At 38.5% G+C, this 23,277-nt stretch overlaps 1 protein-coding gene across 2 annotated transcripts; it reads right to left on the bottom strand.

Annotated features, from left to right (window-relative positions):
- Positions 1-696: 696 nt before the first annotated feature.
- Positions 697-19,799, bottom strand: stam2 (signal transducing adaptor molecule (SH3 domain and ITAM motif) 2). 2 transcript variants are annotated; one of them, XM_074657934.1, is made up of 14 exons: positions 19,491-19,799; positions 16,588-16,672; positions 16,287-16,362; positions 14,737-14,832; positions 14,496-14,642; positions 12,303-12,369; positions 11,787-11,991; positions 10,388-10,482; positions 8,755-8,837; positions 8,583-8,670; positions 8,438-8,492; positions 8,177-8,324; positions 4,897-5,063; positions 697-4,206 (listed from the first exon to the last, which is right to left on the bottom strand). In XM_074657934.1, the coding sequence occupies exons 1-14, from the start codon at positions 19,528-19,530 to the stop codon at positions 4,020-4,022; spliced, it is 1,539 nt and encodes a 512-aa protein (XP_074514035.1). In that variant the 5' UTR covers positions 19,531-19,799; the 3' UTR covers positions 697-4,019. The 2 variants fall into 2 exon arrangements, with proteins under 2 accessions (XP_074514035.1, XP_074514034.1); XM_074657933.1 differs by having other exon boundaries at positions 697-4,209; positions 19,491-19,796.
- Positions 19,800-23,277: the final 3,478 nt, after the last annotated feature.

Raw genomic sequence — 23,277 nt, forward strand, 5'->3', positions numbered from 1 at the left:
GTATCGGAGTATAATGACAATAAAGATCATTCTAATTCTTCTGATATGATATATAAATGATAAGCATAAACAATCAAGTGCTTTTTCTAAACATTTTCCATGATGACTGGTAACTTTAAATATATTAATGGTAAATAGAACACATCTTAACATATATATTTATAGTATTGTATTAAGTAGCCCAACACAACCACTTTCTACTGATTTAGTTCTGCACATCAAAATAAAACAGGCTCGTTTTATCTCAGCAAATAAAGCAGGACAAACAACAGATGATAAAATCTCCTCAGTCATCCTCACCAGACTCTGACAGCACGACCAGCTGTGCTGTTTTCACTGCACGTCTGTGGAAAGCCTCGACACGACGGTGTCCTCATCCTGGAGAACAGCCTGCTGTGTCTGGCCTTCAACATTTATTAAAGACAACACTTTTCACCTGCACTTTGCCACCAGAACACAGTGAAAGCACCCTCAGTGCATCTTTTTGAAAAGTAAAGAGCAGAAACTATAAAAAGGCCAACTTCAATGAATAAATCATACAGCATGAGCTTGTTCATCACGTGCAGCCCGTGAAGTGTGCAGTGAACAGGAGAAGCTAATTAGGAGCTATTTTAATCATCTTCCTCTTAATTGCATAAATGTAATTACTTAAAAGACATCAGAAGGGACATGTAGGTTAAAAAAAGACCACCCTCATCACAGGTAAATTTCTTTTTATTTCAAAGAATATTATAAGTTTGCTCTGTTAAAAAAAGCAGTTTTAAAATCCTGGATAAAGGAACTTTTCCTGGAATATTTTAAATATACAGAATTATACATATCCAGCGGATCCGGAGACTGAAGTTACTCGCCAACGTTGTGTCGTTCTTTTGATTTCTACAGAAAAAACAAGGCATCCAGTGGTAAATAAATGTTTACAAAGCTAAGGTGCAAATGTCACCGACAAAAGCAGGTATTTTACATCTAATATACAATGCCTTTAATATGAGGCGTGTAAAGGAAATATAGACAGAATTATAACTACGGAGCAACACGACTGTAGATTCTATGAAAGCTGCTCCTTTAATTGAATCATTTTAACCCCAAAAATGGAATAGAAAGAGTAAAACATCTTTTCTTTCTTCATATTAACAACTAACAGTTTCTGAACTTTTTTGAAAATGTTCCACTAACATTTTGCCTGGAAAATTAAAGTAAAAGCAGAATAATAATTACACATTCTCCAGCCATGTAAATTATACATGTATAATGTCTCAATATATATAAATCAAAGTACAGGCAATAAGTATATAGACATGAAGAATCTCAGTATCGTGCATTTGCATAAAACATGGAAGAGAGCCCACATGTGACGATGAGAGGCAGGAAGGTACTGATGTAATAATCATGAACAGATGCAGCATTTCACCAGATTAATAAACACACAAAGACATCTACCTCTTTCTCAGTTCACCCTCAAATCTGATGAAAATCAGTGTCATTTTACAACGATGAAGACCCTATTATGGGTAAGCCCTCAAACATACAGACATGTATAAAACAAACACACAAAAACATCTTAAATATCTCAAATGCAACCACAGAACGCATCACAAGGCAGTGACTTCAAGGGAAAGTATTGTTGTTGTTTTTTAACCATTTACACAACTGTTAACATACATATTTGATAGTTGAAAATAGAGTTTGTACTTCTGTTCAGACAAACACAGATGAGCTAAAGTGATGGATGCTGGTGAGGGAGAAACAAACAGAGCTTCCTGCCTTTTTTAAACAACGGCTCACTTTGTCCAACACAGATTTAACTTATAAGAGCCGACGCTGCAGAGACGTGAGCTCCAACGTGATACGATCGTTCGGTGCAAACGGCACTAAAAGGACAAAGAGACGGTCAGAATGAACTGAATTCACCTGCAGACTAAAAAACAAGATGATCATTAAAAACTAAAAGACAAACAAAACATCTGAGGCCGTGTTCACATTAATGCAGATACATCTGAAAATGTATATTTAGGTGTCAAATGGGGCTCAATCCGCACTAGCTAGCACTAGAGCTGCAACGATTAGTCGACTAGTTGATCGACAGAAAAATAATCGCCAACTATTTGATAATTTATTAATCTTTAAAGTCATTTTTTAGCAGATTTTTATGTCAGAAAATGCTGTTTGTAGCCTCTCAAATATGAAAATGACCCGCTTCTCTCTGTTTTACGTCATATTAAAGTGAATATCTTTGGGTTTTGGACAAAACAAGTCACCACTTTAAATGAGAAATTTGAATTTTTTCACTATTTTCTGACATTTTATAGACCAAACGATTAACTGATTAATTGATAATGAAAATAATCGTTAGTTGCAGCCCTAGTTTGGTCTGTAAAATGTCAGAAAATGGTGAAAAATGGTGATCAGTGTTTCCCAAAACCCAAGACGACGTCCTCAAATGTCTCAAAGATATTTAGTTTACTGTCATAGAGGACGAAAGAAACCAGAAAATATTCACATTTAAGAAGCTGAAATCAGAGAACTGAGCGACGCAAACTGATTATCAAAATAGTAGGTGATTATTTTAATAGTTGACAGCTAATCGATTAATCTTTGCAGCTCTAGTTAGCCCACTAGCATATATCATGCATGACAGCTCACTATATTGATAATTGATTAATTCTTAAATTAATTTTTTATGCAAACATGTCAGAAAATGCTGTTTGCAGCCTCTCAAATATGAATATTACCTGCTCTTCTGTGAATATCTTTGGGTTTTGGACAAAAAAAACATCACGTTGGACTTTGAGAAATTAGGATTTTTCACTATTTTCTGATTTTTACAGACTAAATGATTAACTGATTAATCGAGAAAATAATTGATAATAAAAAATAATCGTTAGTTGCAGCCTTAGTTTGGTCAGAAAATGGTGAATAATGTGGATCAGTGTTTCCCAAAGCCCAAGATGACGTCCTCAAATGTCTCAAAGATATTCACTTTACTGTCACAGAAGAAAGAAACCAGGAAAGCTGCAATCAGAGAACTGAGCGACTCAAACCGATCAATTTATTATCAAAATAGTAGGCGATTATTTTCATAATTGACAGCTAGTTGATTATTCGTTGCAGCTCTAGCTAGCGCACTAGCATATATCATGCATGACAGCTCAGTTTTACTGTCCAAACTACAACGTGAGACTTTTCAACTTCATTTACTCTGCAGAACGCGTTTCAAAAAGTTGTTTTTGTCGTCTTGCGGGTCGTCTATAGCGGTCACGTTTCAGCCGTGTTTTTCAGTCATCTGACAGAACAGATGTGCTTCATTTGGATCAATACAGCGGTCTGAACCGGCCGAGCGTAAAGGCTCACATTTCCCTTACATGCAGAGCTGCTATTTTAGTCTATTTTATTCTGACTTGTATTTGGCTATGTGGGCTGCCAAAGCGGTTCTAGTGCACAGCCGTACTGTGTCTGAACGTATCCAGTGTAGACATCGAGAGGGGATTGCTTTCACTACACTGTCGGTATATAAACAAGGTAGAAAAAGAATCATGTTTTCTCATTTATCTACATTAGTGTGGACACGGCCGACCCTCCGGTACCTCCTCAGGAGACGACATGTTGAGTGAATTCTTTAGAAAGGGGGTCAATCAGAAACAGAAATGTTTGGGAGGAGCATTGTGTTGAATTAGGCGATGACTGCTCATGATGTGGTGGTCCTGTATCGGTGACTGGCAACTCTTCTTCTTCTTCTGTGTTGACCTGTGACGAGCAGCGCCGCGTTCACTGTCAGCCGGGATAAAGCAGTGAAGACTCCTGACGCCACGTTTAGCCTCACGTACAGAAGCTGAGGACGTGCACACACACAGAGAGTGTCCAAGACAGACCTGCGTCACATACACACCTCAGTTATTTCAGACGTTCACAGGGGTGCGTTCAGTTCAGCTCATCAGGCACAAAAGTAAGCCAAATGAACACGCCGCTGGAAAGTGAAATATCTGAGGTGTGTACTGATGCCAGGTCTGCGGTCAGTCGGCGGTTTACAGCAGAGGCTGCTGATAATACGCCGCCTGCTGCTGCTGAGGAGCCTGGTGAGGGGGGGCGGCCACCGGGTAGGACACAGGAGGCATGTTGGAGTTGTGATAGGTCGACATGTCCATGGCCACGCCCGCCTGGTGGGCGTACGGAGCTCCAGCTGCGTGGTTCATGTACTGAGCGTTCATACCGCTGCTGGGAGGAAAATACAGACGCGACACTTAGATCCAACAGCAGATAAGGAAACTGAGTCTCATCATGTAAACATTATTGTCTCTTATTTCAATGTAGTGAAGTAGATCCTCTTTGGGCGTTTTCTAATTGTACCTTTTATTTATTTATCTATCTATCTTTATCTATTCACTTTTACATTTATTTTTGCATTTATTTTAAATTATTTTTACATTTATTTATTATTTATTTATTTATTTATCTTTATTCACTTTTACATTTATTTTTTAATTATTTTTACATTTATTTATTTATTTATCTTTATTCACTTTTACATTTATTTTTTAATTATTTTTACATTTATTTATTATTTATTTATTTATCTTTATTCACTTTTACATTTATTTTTAATGATTTGCATTTATTTATTCATTATTTACTTAATTTCTTTCTGTTAAGAGTTGTTCTGTCACAGATCTTTCTCCAAAATGTCACTAACCATTTTTACCGCAGACATTCATGTCTAACCTATCAGTGAAAACAATACACGCAGTAGTAAACATGTACTTTCATAGAAAACCCAGAGGTCAAAACTAGTAGCTTGTTAATGCCAAAGATCTGAGGCGTTGAGCAGCTTTATTAGTCACATGACATGACCCCAGTTATTATTAATATTTGGATTCTCTGCAGTTACAGATGCTGTTTTCTTACCTCATGTAGGGGGGCTGAGCAGCTTGGCAGCTGGGTGGAGCCGAGACGTTGGGGGGCAGCGAGTGCAGCTGTCCGGGCTGGTCGCTGGGCAGAGCGTAGGGCTGAGCGGTCGGTACCTGGGGCATCCCCGGAGGCAGGTAGGCGCCGCCAGCCGGGCCGAGGTAACCCTGAGGAGGCCAGAGGGAGACGAGCAGGATTAATATCACAATTCTTCTTCGCTGAAAAGATGTAGTTTCGCCAGAGTGATCAAGTAACTGGGGATCAAGAGCCTTTCCATCCTCACCACAATAACCAGTCAAGTTCTTCCACACCAAACTGGGAGTTAATACCATTTCTTTATGGAGCTGGCTTTGTGCACGGAGGGCTTTTTCATGTTAAAACAGGAAGTCCCAAAGCATGAAAAACAATTATTATCGTAAACTAAAACTAAAATAGGCAGTGAAAAATATTGTTCGTAAACTGAAACTAAATAAAAAACGATATCCTTTTAGATAGCTCACAACCAACTGAGCACCCCTCCGCTCACTCCTCCCTTTACAAGACTGAGGTAACGTGAGCCGCCTAAGTCCATGATAACGCCGTTGGCCTCCCTCAGAGGTCATCCTCACCATAATAACACTACTTTAGGAGTGTCAGACGGCGGCTGGCGGTACCATGGTTTAGCACATTGCAGCTCACTTTACGCTGTTTTACAAGCATGTCTGAGAACTACGGTGGCCTTCAGGTAACGTAAGAACATGAAAGTCTCTTTAGAGCCAGAGTTTGGTTTGTAGATATGAAAGACTCATTCTAAGCTAACGACAACACAATGATTCTTAGTTTCAGGTGATTATACACTAATGAAAACATAGTTATTCATATTATATTCCATTTCTACGATTAGATCCCCTGAAATGCTACAGACTGTTCCTTTAAGTAAAAAATACAAACCTACTAAATAACAAAAATTCTCTTTAACCAAACAAATATAAAAACTCTGACGCCTAAATTCTCATTCAATCCATTAAGATGCAACTTTCTGAGAAATCCAGAGTTTCTTTCCATTTCCTCAGTGAGTTAATATCATCATCAGGTTGACCTGAGCATCACTAATAAAGAGGAGAGATGTTGTTGGAGGAATAAAGTGCAGACTGTTACAGTAAAGTCAGGTAGTGTTGCTATGAATAGAATCAGGATTTTTCAGTGCTTATGTAAAACTAAATCCTCGTCACTGCAGGTGCAGCAGCAGCCTGGTGAGGGATTTACCAACACGCTGCAAAAAAAGATGAAGAGGAAAAGAACAACAAAAAGAGGAGAGAAAAATAGAGCAGCACTCCGGTGGGGGCCGTCTAGTGAAGTGGACATTTCTCTAAATCTCTGAGGAGAGACAGCGACATCAATCACCGCAGAGAAAACTGCCACCGCCAAGAAAAGCCGGCAGCCTCTCGACTCTCCGGGGAGGAGAGGAAAGCTGACTGAATGTCAAGCTATCAGGACGAGTATACCGAGCTACAAAATCTACTGCTTTACTGGCCAAATGTAAAACACAAGAGACTAACAGCAAGATAGAATCATGTGTCTGCTCTGAATGATTTTCCTCTACATTAAATAAAACCCATCATATCAGGACATCAACAGAATGAGAGTCGACTCAGCGCTGACGTTGAATTATGCAGGCTGCTCGTCGTGGGTTAACACGGTTTGTCGAAACACACCAAATCTCTGCAGCCTTCAGCGTTGTGAACTGTGAACCAGCCTCTGACTGAACCCGTCCTTAAATGATATACGACTCGGCTTTTTATTGACTCCAGTCAGCACGCATCACAAGACGGAGAAAAGATGACTCAATAAAACACCAACAGGATTCTGAAATGATTTGATCTGAAGTTCTCCAAACATGAATTCACTGAGAAATGAAGCCCATTTTGCCAACCTTAAATCACCATCATATCCGGAAGAGGCCTGTCATTGAGACTGGAGACATGCAGTATGATTAGCTACACTACATTAGCACAATGTGATATCTACAGAATAATGACACCATCGGCATTTAGATTGGTTCCCTATAAGCCTCGATGCCACCGGGTACGGTTTCCTGGGAAAATGGAGGCTCCATTTACGGCACAAAGAAAGTGCATCAACCAAAGCAGGAAGAGAATAGCGCTTTGGTTTTCCCCGGTAGCTATCAGTATGTTATCGATAGCTATGTGTATTCATTTTGCATTGTTGTTCAGCACTTGTAGCCTTCATGTAGCATGGGACGGTTGGTCTTTGTGGTATTTGTCCCACACCTCCTCCATCGTAAAACTACTGTAACTACACTAAAAGGTTACAGTGACGAGGGCAGCGGTTTACCCAAAGTTGAACATTTTTCATCTCTCTGCAACCAGAGAAAAAAAAGACCAAACGTGCAGCGCTCAGAACAGAACAGACACTCATCGCCTCGTCACGTTGCTGGTGTTTGTAGCATCGTGTAAAAATGTGGCGCTCCCACTGCAAAGAAATCAAAAAAGAAAACACATGAACATAACGGTTGTGGCGGTTGCTTGCCATCCCCTGCGTTTGGCTTCTCAATAGTGTGGTAATACAATATTGTGGTTATTGCGACAGCCCTACCTCGGCCGGGCATCCACTGTATGGAGAGAGCTCCGGGACGTGAGAGGGTTGGGGTACAAACCAAAATTCAGTAAGGAACAAAACCTGCCTACTTATTAATACTACTGGGTGTTGTACTCTGCCTTCATCAGAGCACTGTGTTGCTGGTAGTTGCTAGGATCTGAGGAAAACAGAAAGGGATCTGGTTGTCTTTGCAACAGCTACGCCAACAATAAAACCACTTGGAAATGCTAGGAGGTGAATGAAAGTTGTCTATTGCCACTTTGACTTAGAAACAACACTTTGTTACAACACCATATTCATCTTGCTAATGAAGAAGGGAACTCTTTGGAGATCTTCAAATCCAAGCTGATATACTTGTGTCATCAAATGCTTGTCATGTCTAGTTTGGAAACCAGTATGAATACATGAGCCAGCAGCAGGGAATCCAGGCTAAAATTGTATAATTGGGAATCGGGATGAGCTGGGTTCTTTTGTTCTTTGTCTTGTGTCCTTTTCGTTTGGTTGTGTGCTGCTGTTTTATGATTGATTAACAGATTGATTTAGACAGGCTTGTAGTTTTAATGTCCCATGATGCAAAGCTACATAAATAACATGTTTAAGTATCAGTGTTAAACACAATATTAAACTATTGTTTGAGTGAGATTTTGAGCAGAGAGGACGACTTCGGTGCATTTTTTCTGACCTGCATGGCCACAGCTGAGCCTGCCGGAGCGTACTGCGCCTGCATCTTGGAGTAGGCCGAGTAGAACGGAGCCTCGTTCATCAGCTTGTTGTAAAGCTCCAGCGCCTCCAGAACTTTCACATTCAGCTCCGACAACTCAGAGTGTTTCCTGCAACACAGAGAGACACATTTGTTGGACAAAGATATTATTAATTTGTAGAACAGTCCAAAAGATTGTCTTTCAAGTCTCTAATAATAATAATAATTCTGATTACACACTACCTGTCAATCTCCTGCAGCCTCTCGTCAATCATGGGGTTCATCTGTTCACATGCACCTGTTCACATATTTACAGAAACACAGTTAGAGCACAACAGTGTTGCTCAGACCGTCTGCAGCAGATTTAGAGCAGCATTAAGGTTTATACCCTCCAGCTGGAGCAGCTCTGCAGAGTCGGGAGCCGGATCTGCAGGATCTGCATTCTGCAGCAGCGCCAGCGTTCGGTCCATCTTCCCCTGCAGAGAGAAGAGAGAGCAGGTTCAGGTCGGCAGCTTGATTGAGAGGGGAGTTTTGGGTTTGTCAATGAGGAAATGTCGTACCTCGTCAATGAAGACGGGCTCAGGCTCTACTTTGGTCTCCAGGCTCGTCTCTTCAGGAGTGGCTGCCTTTTCAACAAACGTCACTGTGGAGGAAAAGTTCAATTAGCAGTTCTGAAAGTAAAATAGCTTCAGTTTAAGAAGAGCAGAGAGGCTGCTACGCATTCTAAGGGTGCTTTCACAAGCCAGCATTTAGTCCGTTTTAACCGAGCTCTGGTGCGGTTCGTTTGGGCGGTTGTGAACACAGTAATAGTACTCTGGTGGGGACCAAAACAACCAGTCTGAGACCGCTTGTGAGAGGTGGTCTCGGACCGTTTCCAAGCGTACCAAAACGCTGCCTGTGTGGGCATCTGTTGAGATGAACACACGTTAACATGAGTGAGAGAGGACTGATTTGGACTTCTGCAGAAGTCCGATGTTTGCTTGACATCTGGGCCAAAGAGAACATACAGAATACTCTAGGGATGCTGTGCTCATGTACTCGTACTTGCAAAACGGCTCCGATACAGCTTTACAGTGGTGCGCCCGACCCCGCTGGGCCGGGATCCCACCTCAGCCAACACGCACTGGCCCTCACTTTCATTGCGCCACGGGGTTTTGCTTGCACCCTCTGACTCGCGCGTGTGTTGGACTCCTTGGTCCGTGTTTCAAGACGGGTCGGGTGGGTTGCCGACATCGCCGCAGACCCCTGGCGCCTTTTACGTGGGCCGAGCCCCGCCCTGACGGCACGGTGGAGAGAGGGCGCAGCAAGCCACCTTCGCCCCGAGCCTTTCCAAGCCGACCTAGAGCCGGTGGCGGCGCACCACCTCGTATGCGGGACTCCCCAGCCTGCCGTGTGTCGCTCACACCCTCCAGATAGCTGTTAACGAGGGTCTTTTGGCACAGAGAAGTACTCGTATCAGTACTCGTATCAGTACTCGTATCAGTACTCGTATCAGTACTCGTATCAGTACTCGTATCAGTACTCGTATCAGTACTCGTATCAGTACTCGTATCAGTACTCGTATCGGTACTCGGTATCGTCTGAAAAAAGTGGTATCGGTGCATCCCTAGAATACGCTAAATAAAGTCCATAAGGGGTTGACCTCCAGCTCACTCGGTAGAGCGTGCGCCCCATGTAGACTGAGTACTTGGCAGCGGCCTGGGTTTGATTATGACCTGTGGCCCTATGCTGCGTGTCATCTCACCTCTTTCCTGTTATTCTCCAGCTGCTCTAATAAAAAAAAGGCAATAAAAGTACTAGAAAATCATTTTAAAATAATAAATTAAAAAATAAATCCACAAAAATAGTGACATATAAAGTCATTGAGATAAACTGGAGGAGAAAGGATTCAGAGTTTGATAGCAATAAATCAAAGTCTGTGGTTCCCTGCATAGAAGCTGCAGCTCTCGAGATGAAAAAGATCATTTCACTCCTCCGTGCACGCCCCTCAGCTAATTCATGTTTTTATTTGGTCCGCTTTAATTTGAGCACTGTGTCAAACCGAACCAGACTAAACAGAAAACAAACCAAAAGTATGAATCTCACTCTGATTTGGACGAGCCAAACTGACAATGGCTTGTGAAAGCGCCCTTAAAATGTACTAAACTGTAGGCCAGCGTGGCGCCGGAGGAGGATTCAATAGAAAGACCGAACCTGTCTCCGGCTCAGCGTTCAGGTTGGTCGTGACGAAGTTGGAAGGGAAGAGTCCCAGTCCTCTGTGGTTCTCTCCTTTCCACCAGTTTGGATCGCTACAAATGAAATCAGGAAACAGGAAAAACATCAATGAGCCTGATCTTCTAAGAGACCAGTCGGAGACATCTAAATATAAAAATGAATTCTCAATTTATGGCGTCAGCTGCTAGTGGGTCATAATCAGGAAGGTTTTATAAAACGATGCGTCTCATATAAGCAAACAAAAGCATAAATTAATACTTTATATTTCACAGCTGAGCATTTGTTTGCTTCACGATGATCAATGAGCAAATTATTTTTATTCTTTTAGACTTTCATCTTGTTTTATTTCCATATAGATTTATCACTTTTATGTTGCTCTTTTAAACTGTGTTGTTTAACTCTGAATTGATTTATTCCAAATGTATATTGTGTTGTTTTAACGTCTCCGTCCAGCACCTTGAACTTGACTCTGTGTATGAAACGTGCTTTAATAAATTAGGGCTGATTATTTTCATTGTCTCTAGCTGTTGCTGTTTGCAGACTCTCAAATATGAAAATGTCCTGCTTTTCTGTTTTATATCATATTAAAGCAAATATCTTTAAACAAGACATTTAAAGACATCACTTTAAATGAATAATTGTTTTTTTTCCCCCATTTTCTGACATTTTATAGACCAAACCATTAACTGATTCATCTGGAAAATAATCGTCAGATAGATTGATAATGAAAATAATCGTTAATTGCAGCTTTAGTTTAGTCTATAAAATGTCAGAAAATGGTGATTTGGTGTTTCCCAAAGCCCAAGATGATGTCCTCAAATGTCTTGTTTTAAAATATTCACATTTAAGAAGCTGCAATCAGAGAATTTAGACTTTATTTTTTTTTTTTTAATATTACTCAAATCGATTATCAAAATAGTTGGCAAATTAATTTTATAGTTGACGACTAATCGATTAATCGTTGCAGCTCTATTATAAATAAAACTGCCTTGCCTATTTACAGATTATATCACTCCAAAATCACTATAAATACTCTATGCTCACTATATACAGGCTTCATTTAACTGCATCTCTAAATGTTCATGTTGAAATACAGGATCAAATGAAACCAAACGCACAGACATAAATGTAACGATATCCTATATTAAACATGCAGTGAGATAACTCTTTGATTTTGAGGCGTACGTCAACAACCATTAGGACATTATCAGCTTTATAAAGGTAGGATTTACTGCACAGCTGCTGTGTTGGACTGCATGTAGCTGAAAAATTAAATAAAACTAGCTGTGATGCTCGTCTCTGTTTCATAATCTGAGAGTTCTGCAGCACTAAAACAGTAAAATTAGTATTTTTGAGGAGCCAATTTATTAAACATCACCTGTCATCCAGAACCAGAATAAGTTCTCCAGTTTTGAAGGTCAGCTCGTTATCTTCCGCCGCTTCGAAGTCGTACAGCGCTCGCACCTTCCGGGCCTCCTGGCCCCCGCTGCCACTGCCGTTGGTGTAGCTTGGGGGGTCAGAGGTCACGGTCAGGGGCCGCGTCTCCACCGGCTGCTTCTGCTCCTGCAGGGACAGCTCGATGGCTAGGACAGGAGAGACGTGGGGAAGTGGAGAAGATGTAAGATGAACATAATCAATACTGAGGCAACAAAACAACCTTTCCATGCACAGGAACATAAAATCCAGTCAATTTAAACTGCTCTACTCCTCATAAAAAGAGTATTTTTCTGAGAATATTGGTACAAACTAATAATAATAAACCTTAAATATACAGTACAGCAGTCAGAAAATATGCATATGTTGTAGAAAATGATGCTTAGAAGAGATGACGTGCATTAAATGATGATGAAGGTGTGTGTAGAGCTAAATGATGGATGATGGCGCCTCTCTTTACCTTTGGCCAGGTTGTCATCATCCGATGGTTTGCTGGCAGCAGGTGTGCTGGCCTTTGTGGAGGAACCCTGTGGTTGATATAGAAAGATAAGGTCACATCTGTGAGTGTGAGTGTGTGTGTGTATACATACAGTACAGCACAGCACAGGAGGGTTGTGGTGCATTAAAGACTAGAAGTGCCACCAGGTGATCATGTCAGGTACTACACCTTGGTCAGAAACCCTCCACACAGCTGCTGTCTCGTTATCTTGTGTCTAAGGCGACGTGAGGCAGCGCTCTGACATGGCAATGAGGTCAAAGTGGACAAAATAAACAACAACACTTCACACCCACATATTCACAGAGGGTGAACTAATGCAAACAGAAAGCATTAGAGAGACTAGTCCAGTGTCTCTTTTCCACACGGTGCAGGATGCAAGCTGTCAGGGCTGGGCATCGGTACTCCAGCTTCAACCATTAATCGATTAGTTGTCAACTATTAATCACTAACTATTTTGATAATTGATTAATCGGTTTGAGTATTTCTTTTTAGGAAAAAAAGTCTCTGATTGCAGCTTCTTAAATGTGAATATTTTCTTTCCTCCTCTGTGACAGTAAACTGAATATCTTTGAGACATTTGAGGACATCATCTTCGGCATTGGGAAACACTGATCCACATTATTCACCATTTTCTGACATTTAATAGATCAAACAACTAATCGATTAATCCAGAAAATAATCAACAGATTAATCAACAATGAAAATAAGCGTTAGTTGCCGCCCTACTCGATACCTTTAAGGTATCGACAGAAATAACCCAGTACCGAGTAGTATCAAAACTTCTCCAGTCAAACGATACCAGCAGTTGATCATTTTTGTACCCAGATGTAGAAATAAAATTTATATATTTGTATGGTTTTGTTCGCAGCCAATCACTGCAAGCGCTCTTATTTAATGCTACTGCAGCAGCTACGACACATACAGCAGAGATTGCCTGCCTGGACACAGTGCTGAACACTGAGACAAAGAACGTATATACATAAGAAGTGAAAGACAATAGTTTGTTCCATTGCATCATCAGCGCCAAGCAGCAGAGCTACTGAAAGTTACTACCAGACGCCAGTAAAACGTCCTCCTACAAAGTGCCGTACAAAAGTAAGTGGGGTCTTGAGACAGTTGGCTCTATATCCATACAGATCACTGTGTGTAAACTCTGAACTGCTCATCCAAGAAGATATTGAGGAGTTTTCTATAACTGGTAATAATCAGATCATTAGAGAGCGCCTGTGTTTTTATTCCATCTAAAACTGGGACAGAAAAGGTGCACATGTTGTTTGTGTCGGCCTCAACAGACTTAACAAACTGCAACCAACAGAGAGCAGCGAGCTAGACGTCAGGGACTGTAAACTCCTTTGTTTTACCCGACCTGCACGCTGTCTCAAAATGACATTAAGCTGAAGGTGAAAACGAGGAAGCGGTGCCACAGCTTGAGTCACACTACCCGCTGCTGTTTGCTCATCAGCTGATAGAGATTAAATGTCATACCTGCCGCCTCCTCATGAGCCACCTGCTCTCCATTAAAGCAGGTTCGCAGCCATTCCCACAACACAACACAACACAACACAACACAACACAACACAACACAACACAACACAACACACAGTGAAATAGGGCACAGCCGGAGGCCACGAAGAGAGGATGAAACAGCAAATACAATGTTTACCACTCTGTGTTTGACTGCATTATATTGAGAGGTGTTTCCAATGTTGTGTCTACCCCATTATACCTATATCATACCATTATATACCATCCAACACCTAAAGAAGAAAAGCCCTCTATTAACACCCCTCAGAGGACCACAGGTGATTCAGGTCAGCAGCTTCACAACAACCTGAAAGCAAAGTCCACCTCAACCCCTAACACACATATATATCAGGGTGTTACATCACCAATCACACAGAAACCAGAAGGCAGCTGTCCTCCTGATCCTGGGACTCACACACAGAATTATTGGAAATATGTGAAGAGGAAATTCCACTGTCATACCAACGCAGACAGACACGTGACGCTCCACCCAACCAGAAGCTCCACACTGGTGTGTGCAGTGAAACCACGACGACAGCCTCAGGCTGGACAAGAAGCGGGGACAGACTGTGTGTGTTTGAAAAGGGACTTTTGATTTGCGCCTCGCTTAGTGTATGATTTAAAACGTACCTGTGAGGACGCGGTGGGGAAGCTGATGCCCTCCTCTTTCAGAGACTTGATGGTGGCACTGATCAGGCTGAGCTGTGGATCTTTCTGGAAGCCTTCTGCCCACTCCACCATCAGAACCTTCAGCTTCTCACACACCTTAGGGTGGGCCTGCAGAGGACATGTGAGGGAGTTCATGAGTGAGAATGATAAAGACATAACAGACAAATATGGTTATTAAACATGAGTAAGTGAGTTCACGTACCCTGCTCAGTACACTCCGTACTTCACCGGAGAACTCCCGAGAGCAGATCTCCAAGTGGAATATTTTACCGCAGTTTGACACACAAGCACCCAGCAGCTGAAAGAGAAGAAGTAGAAATGAGCTTTAACAGCTGGTAGTATTATTACAGAGTATTTCTACCTCTCACATTACTGAATTATTCACAGTACGTATTAATAGCAGGTGAAGCTTTTGTAATTATTAATGGTTTTAATGACAATAGGGCTTCAATTATGTGAATGAGTGAACACAGGTCTAACTATAGAGCCGGCCATGTGACAGTATCTGCTCCTGATGACTCAGACAGAAACAGCTCATCATCCTCCCCGTATTAAATCTTTCCTGTGTGGCTTCAACTACGGGAACATTACATCAATTACAGATCAACTGAAGCTATATTGCATTAGTGAAAACTCATTTCTCAGACTTAAATGGGACAGAAGAGTTTAACCCTCCCCAAAATCAATCAAATATTGATCTTCAGGTTTCTTGTTTTCTGTTGTTCAAAGATAATTGTGTATACGTTGGGGTTTTAAATTCTTATTTTGAACAATCTTCTTTTGCTTTTGAACAAAAATGCACAGTATGTTTTGTGATAACCGTGGTACTACTACTAACATTAATAAACTTTATTTACTGTATATAGCACCTTTCATACAGGGGGAGCAGTCAAGGAGTCAAGAAACAAGAGTATAAATAAAAAACAGACACGGGCTGTCATAGTTAACTACGGTACTTTTTTAATAACGTGTTAACATAACTTTGTTTTAACACCGCTAATTTCTTTAACGCATTAACTTGATTTGTGATTTTTAGGTTGTTGCGGCTCAGTTTTAAAGCTAGAGTGAAGATACTGGTATCCTATGAAACTAGAAAACCTGATGAATCCATCGGTACCATGCTAAATGCAGTAACTGTGAGGGTTTCTGGACAATATCGGTCATTGTTTTGTGTTTGTTAATTGATTTCCATGTTGATAAGAGTATTAAATACTTGACAAATCTCCCTTTAAGGTACATTTTGAACAGATAAAAAATGTGTGATTAATTTACGATTAATTATGGGCATTCATGCGATTAAATATTAGAATCGATTGACAGCCCTAATATACAGTATATATATATATATATATATATATATATATATATATATATATATACATACATACATATATATATACATACACACACTGTATATCACAATAATATTGTTATGAATTTTTTTGGCCACGTTAATCATGTAGTGAAAATCTGATTTCGTGACAGCCCTCAAATTTGACCCTGTGAAAGTGACAATTTAAGGGTTTCGTTATCTTGATTTTGTTATCTCGTGCTTTGTGAGGCATTTTGAAATCAATTTGTTTTGTAATTGCATTAGTCTATGAAGCATATCCAGTTAACAAATTAATAATATTGATTGTATATTGGGTACTTTTTTTGTTTTTGCGCTTAGTTTCCAGGAACTTTTCAATGAATGTGTGAGTAGGAGATGTGTGTACATTCAGTGTCATGAAAGCCGAGTAACAGACTCACATTGAGGGCCTGCATGGCAACATGAGGCACTTTGTGGTTGACTCTCTTCATTATGGATCTCAAGCTGTCCTTTGGTCTGAAACACAAGACAACAGAACAATAATGACTCGACAACAAACACAGTGTCCTCCTTTCACTGGAGATGCTCCTGCAGGTCCTGATGATACCATCTGGTGTCGACTATTTTCAGACTCTCATTCAAATGTCCTGCTCTTAAATGAGGAACTATCTGAACCACAGAGCTGCTCATATTGTTAACAAGCTCCTGTGAGTCAAAAGGAAAGTGTCTTTTCCAGCTCACCCGTTGGATGTCGTTCCAATCTTGTCGCAGATGTCCATAATGAGCCCCCAGTCGTCTGTTGTGTTGTTTTCATTGGTTGACTTCTCTGGAAACATGGCAGACAGGGACACAGTGCATATGGTCCAGTGAGAAAATATCTTCACTGGCATCCCGGCGGTGCCAATCGCAGCGGGCAAGTGTTATAGTACTGAAAAGCTGCCACGTCTTAGAACTGGTTAATGTTGTACCAAAGCCTGCCAGACTAAAGATCAAAATAAATCCTGCAAGAGTTTAAAGCTGCGACGATTAATCGATTAGTTGTCAACTACTAAATTAATCGGTATCTATTTTGATAATCAAAAAATTCTCTGATTGCAGCTTCTTAAATGTGAATATTTTCTGGTTTCTTTCCTCCTCTACGACAGTTAACTGAATATGTTTGAAACATTTGAGGACGTTTCTCGGGCTTTGGGAAACACTGATGCAGTTTTCTGACATTTTACAGACCAGACTAGGGCTGCAACTAACGATTATTTTCATTATCGATTAATCTGTGGATTATTTTCCCGATTAATCAGTTAATCGTTTTGTCTATAAAATGTCAGAAAATAGTGAAACAAATCCAAATTTTTTATTTAAAGTGATGACTTTAAATATCTTGTTCTGTCCAAAACCCAAAGATATTCCCTTTAATATAATATAAAATAGAGAAAATCAGGTAATTTTCATATTTGAGAGGCTGCAAACATCATTTTCTGACATGTTTGTATAAAAAATTACTTTAACGATTAATTGATTATCAATATAGGGAGCTGTCATGTATGATATATGCTGGTGCCTTAGCTAGAGCTGTAAAGATTAATCGACTAGTTGTCAACTATTAAAATAATCACCTACTATTTTGATAATTGATTAATCAGTTTGAGTCACTGAATTCTCTGATTGCAGCTTCTTAAATGTGAATATTTTCTGATTTCTTTCCTCCTCTGTGACAGTAAACTGAATATCTTTGAGACATTTGAGGACGTCGTCTTGGGCTTTGGGAAACACGGATCCACATTTTATAGACCAAACAACTAATCGAGAAAATAATCGACAGTGACAATAATCATTTTAACTCGTGATCAGTTTAGTAGGTGACAGCTTAAACAACAGCCAACATTAAATGGCCTGAGGTTTGCTGTGTTAAAAAGCACATCAGCTCTTTGGTAATATTTTATAAATATGTATTTATACATTTTCACGATGGCAGCGGAGATGGTCTTTCTGTCCGGTGCTGCTTAGTTTGTAATATGTGAGCAGGAAATCGCTGAGATGCACATTTCCAGCTCATAGTAACTCATGACACTCATCATCCAGACTATATAACACTCAGAGAGCCAGTTAAGTCCAACAGTGCTCTATTGTCTGGTCATACAGGCACTGTGGTGTTGCAGCCGGGACAGATAAGGTCGGTGACCTCAGAAGTTTGCATAAAATTTGACATTACACGACTCTGAGAAAAGACATACGATCAACACAATAATCAAACTGACTCAGAGCAGCGAAGCAGTATTGATTAATCTAAATAGAACATTAATTGTTCCATTCATCTGCAGATTATTTTCTAAATTAATTGCCTGATCAATTAAATAAAACAAATCTGGAGAAACTCAGGTTTATACTTTGTGGCTCTATGTACAAACTTGAGAAAATGTATAATTTGCAGACCTCCAGTAGGTGTCATTATTTCTGGACCGACTACATCAATGACCCGCTTCACCCCCCTTTTTATTATTTATTTATTTAGTAAAATAGTTATTATTATTAGTTGAGGATTAAAAACAAACACAAAATAAATAATAATAAATAAAATATAAAATAAAATATAGTTATTATTATTATTTGAGGATTAAAAACAAAGACACACAAAAAATAAATACAAATAATAGTAAATACATATTTAAATTTCATTGATGCAGTCTGTCCAGAAATAATGACAGACTGAAATTATAGATTTTAGCTGTCGTTAGCCACACACACACACACACACACACACACACACACACACACACACACACAGAGAGAGACAGACACTCACAAACACACTCTCAAACTCTCTCTCTCACACACTCACACAGACACAGACAGACAGACAGACAGACAGACAGACAGACAGACACACACTCTCTCACACACACAGACACACAAACACAGAGAGACAGACACTCAAACACACTCTCAAACTCTCTCTCTCACACACTCACACAGACACACACACAGACAGACCTACAGACAGACAGACACACACAGAGAGACAGACACACACACACAGACAGACAGATATACACACACACACACAGAGAGACAGACAGACACTCACAAACACACTCTCAAACTCTCTCTCTCACACACTCACACAGACACAGACAGACAGACAGACAGACAGACAGACACACACAGACACACACACACACAGACAGACAGATATACACACACACACACACACAGAGACAGACACACACAGAGACACACACACACACTCTCTCTCTCTCTCAAACTTTCTCACACACACACACAGACACACACACACACACACAGACAGACACACACACAGAGAGACACACTCTCTCACACACACAGACACACACACACACAGACACACAGAGACACACTCTCTCACACACACAGACACACACACACAGACACACTCTCTCACACACACAGACACACACACAGACAGACACACACACACACACACACACAGACACACACAGACGTTAGCTGTTGTTAGCTTAGCATAACGCTAGCTAACGACAGCTGACGTCATGCGTTGTGTTGTTGGCCCTGTCGTTAGCTTAGCATAGCTAGCTGTGGTTAGCTTAGCATAGCTAGCTGTCGACAGCAACAGAGTGAAGAAACGGAACAAACTGCGTCTCACTCACCGACATCCTGGTCAAACGGGTTGTGGTTGAACAGAGGCATGCTGAGGATTCACACGGAGCCGGATGAGCCGAGGATTGAGCAGTGAAAGGAGTTATTGATGAGTTCGATCAGCAGACTGCAGATCAATACACAGACCTCTTCCTGGTCCAACATCAGTCAGCACCAGCTGCTCTCCGGACACCGCGCTGGCCTGGATAACGCCTGAACGCAATGTCTTTACACGCCGGAGCCGGAGGGACGCTGGCCAACTACGTTTTTTAAATGTGTTTATAGCGTTTAATTAGTATTCATTTAAATTATTGAAAGCACAGCACGTTCAGATAAATTCCTAAAAACGACTTAAACTTCCTGGCACTTGATTTACTACCTCTGTTCACATTAAAGAGTCTAGTGAAACACTGACATCTAGTGGAGGAAAGAGGAACATGTCACATACATTTATATATTTATATATTTATTTATTTATTTATTTTTTTATTTTTTTATTTTTTTATTTATTTATTTATTTTTTATTTATTTTTTATTTATTCATTTTTTTTTTTTTTATTCATTTATTTTTTTATTTTTTTATTTATTTTTTTATTTTTTTATTTTTTTATTTATTCATTCATTTATTTATTTATTTATTTATTTATTCATTCATTTATTTATTTATTTATTTTTTATTTATTTATTTATTTTTTTTTTTTTTTTTTTATTTATTTATTTATTCATTTATTCATTTATTTATTCATTTTATTTAATTTTATTTAATTTTAAAGATTTATTTTTAATAATTATGTCCAGCACAGTCACAACGTATTGGTTTGATGCATACTTATATTACTCCATTGCATAAATTTGATAGCAATAATCCAGATACATGCATTCAGTGTACTCAGGAGAGAGGGACTTTAGTCCACTGTCTCTGGGACTGTGCTAAAAAAGCACTGCAGTAGCTACAGGGCTGACAAAGCAACACCTGGGAAAATACCACAAAAAATGCAGAGTTTGATTTGATTTATTTAATAGCACCAAAAACAACTCTAATTAAAAAAAACTAAAAAATTAAGCAAATGTATTTCAAAGTATAAAATAATATAAAAATAAAATGAATAATACAGCAAATAAAATGTAAAGAAATTACAATCAGGCTCTGTTAAACAATTGGAAACAAAAATGAAATGTCTAAATAACCTAGAGTTTTTTTAATTTAAATTTTTTTTTAAGTTTTCAATCACAATCAATTATGTTTTAAAATCAGTATCTTTAAATGTATAAAAAGAGGGTATTCTTTTAAGTCATATCATTTTATAGATATAATATTTTGCTAAGAAAAACTGAATGTTAATGTAAGGAATTTGCCAAAATGATAAATATTATTGATTGATGTTATTTGGGATACATAAAATAATGTAAATATGAATGTTTTAATCTTAACCCGTTATAGCATGTAGCTCCTGGGAGGTCCAGTAGGAGGCGCGCCTCTCAGAGAGCGTCTCATACAACCAGAGGAACTGACAAAGATTATAGAGTTAACTCAAGATAGTTCATGTTCTATTCATCATATTTCAGTCTGCGAATACACAATAATATCACCTCGATTAAACAAATATATTTAATGAATAAACACAGTCGATCAATGAAAAGGAAAGATTTTTAAGGTGATATTTGAGTGAGAGCGTCTCAAAAAGATTGCAAAGAAGGCTACAAAAATAATTACATTGATAACTACATAGCTTCAGCAAAACAGAAATGAAGAGCATTATTAAACAGAGATGAAGAGCATTATTAAACAGAGATGAAGAGCATTATTAAACAGAAATGAAGAGCATTATTAAACAGAAATGAAGAGCATTATTAAACAGAAATGAAGAGCATTATAAAACAGAAATGAAGAGCATTATAAAACAGAGATGAAGAGCATTATTAAACAGAAATGAAGAGCATTATTAAACAGAAATGAAGAGCATTATTAAACAGAAATGAAGAGCATTATAAAACAGAGATGAAGAGCATTATAAAACAGAAATGAAGAGCATTATTAAACAGAAATGAAGAGCATTATAAAACAGAAATGAAGAGCATTATTAAACAGAAATGAAGAGCATTATTAAACAGAAATGAAGAGCATTATTAAACAGAAATGAAGAGCATTATAAAACAGAAATGAAGAGCATTATAAAACAGAGATGAAGAGCATTATTAAACAGAAATGAAGAGCATTATTAAACAGAAATGAAGAGCATTATTAAACAGAAATGAAGAGCATTATAAAACAGAGATGAAGAGCATTATAAAACAGAAATGAAGAGCATTATTAAACAGAAATGAAGAGCATTATAAAACAGAAATGAAGAGCATTATAAAACAGAGATGAAGAGCATTATTAAACAGAAATGAAGAGCATTATAAAACAGAGATGAAGAGCATTATTAAACAGAAATGAAGAGCATTATAAAACAGAGATGAAGAGCATTATTAAACAGAAATGAAGAGCATTATTAAACAGAAATGAAGAGCATTATTAAACAGAAATGAAGAGCATTATAAAACAGAGATGAAGAGCATTATAAAACAGAAATGAAGAGCATTATTAAACAGAGATGAAGAGCATTATAAAACAGAGATGAAGAGCATTATAAAACAGAAATGAAGAGCATTATAAAACAGAGATGAAGAGCATTATTAAACAGAAATGAAGAGCATTATTAAACAGAAATGAAGAGCATTATTAAACAGAAATGAAGAGCATTATAAAACAGAAATGAAGAGCATTATAAAACAGAGATGAAGAGCATTATTAAACAGAAATGAAGAGCATTATTAAACAGAAATGAAGAGCATTATAAAACAGAGATGAAGAGCATTATTAAACAGAAATGAAGAGCATTATAAAACAGAGATGAAGAGCATTATTAAACAGAAATGAAGAGCATTATTAAACAGAAATGAAGAGCATTATTAAACAGAAATGAAGAGCATTATAAAACAGAGATGAAGAGCATTATAAAACAGAAATGAAGAGCATTATTAAACAGAGATGAAGAGCATTATAAAACAGAGATGAAGAGCATTATAAAACAGAAATGAAGAGCATTATAAAACAGAGATGAAGAGCATTATTAAACAGAAATGAAGAGCATTATTAAACAGAAATGAAGAGCATTATTAAACAGAAATGAAGAGCATTATAAAACAGAGATGAAGAGCATTATAAAACAGAAATGAAGAGCATTATAAAACAGAAATGAAGAGCATTATTAAACAGAGATGAAGAGCATTATAAAACAGAGATGAAGAGCATTATAAAACAGAAATGAAGAGCATTATAAAACAGAGATGAAGAGCATTATTAAACAGAAATGAAGAGCATTATTAAACAGAAATGAAGAGCATTATTAAACAGAAATGAAGAGCATTATAAAACAGAAATGAAGAGCATTATAAAACAGAGATGAAGAGCATTATTAAACAGAAATGAAGAGCATTATTAAACAGAAATGAAGAGCATTATAAAACAGAGATGAAGAGCATTATTAAACAGAAATGAAGAGCATTATAAAACAGAGATGAAGAGCATTATTAAACAGAAATGAAGAGCATTATTAAACAGAAATGAAGAGCATTATTAAACAGAAATGAAGAGCATTATAAAACAGAGATGAAGAGCATTATAAAACAGAAATGAAGAGCATTATTAAACAGAGATGAAGAGCATTATAAAACAGAGATGAAGAGCATTATAAAACAGAAATGAAGAGCATTATAAAACAGAGATGAAGAGCATTATTAAACAGAAATGAA

The sequence above is a fragment of the Sebastes fasciatus genome, chromosome 14 (assembly GCF_043250625.1).
Source record: "Sebastes fasciatus isolate fSebFas1 chromosome 14, fSebFas1.pri, whole genome shotgun sequence".
NCBI classification, from domain to species: Eukaryota; Metazoa; Chordata; class Actinopteri; order Perciformes; family Sebastidae; genus Sebastes; species Sebastes fasciatus.

Excerpts from the sequence above, each read along its gene's own strand:
- stam2 (XM_074657933.1), bottom strand. The coding sequence starts at position 19,530 with ATGCCTCTGTTCAACCACAACCCGTTTGACCAGGATGTCG. Across the intron at positions 10,483-11,786 it reads ATTCTGGTTCTGGATGACAG|CGATCCAAACTGGTGGAAAG; the intron begins GTGATGTTTAAT and ends TTTCATTTGTAG. Across the intron at positions 8,493-8,582 it reads AGAGCTGCTCCAGCTGGAGG|GTGCATGTGAACAGATGAAC; the intron begins GTATAAACCTTA and ends ATATGTGAACAG.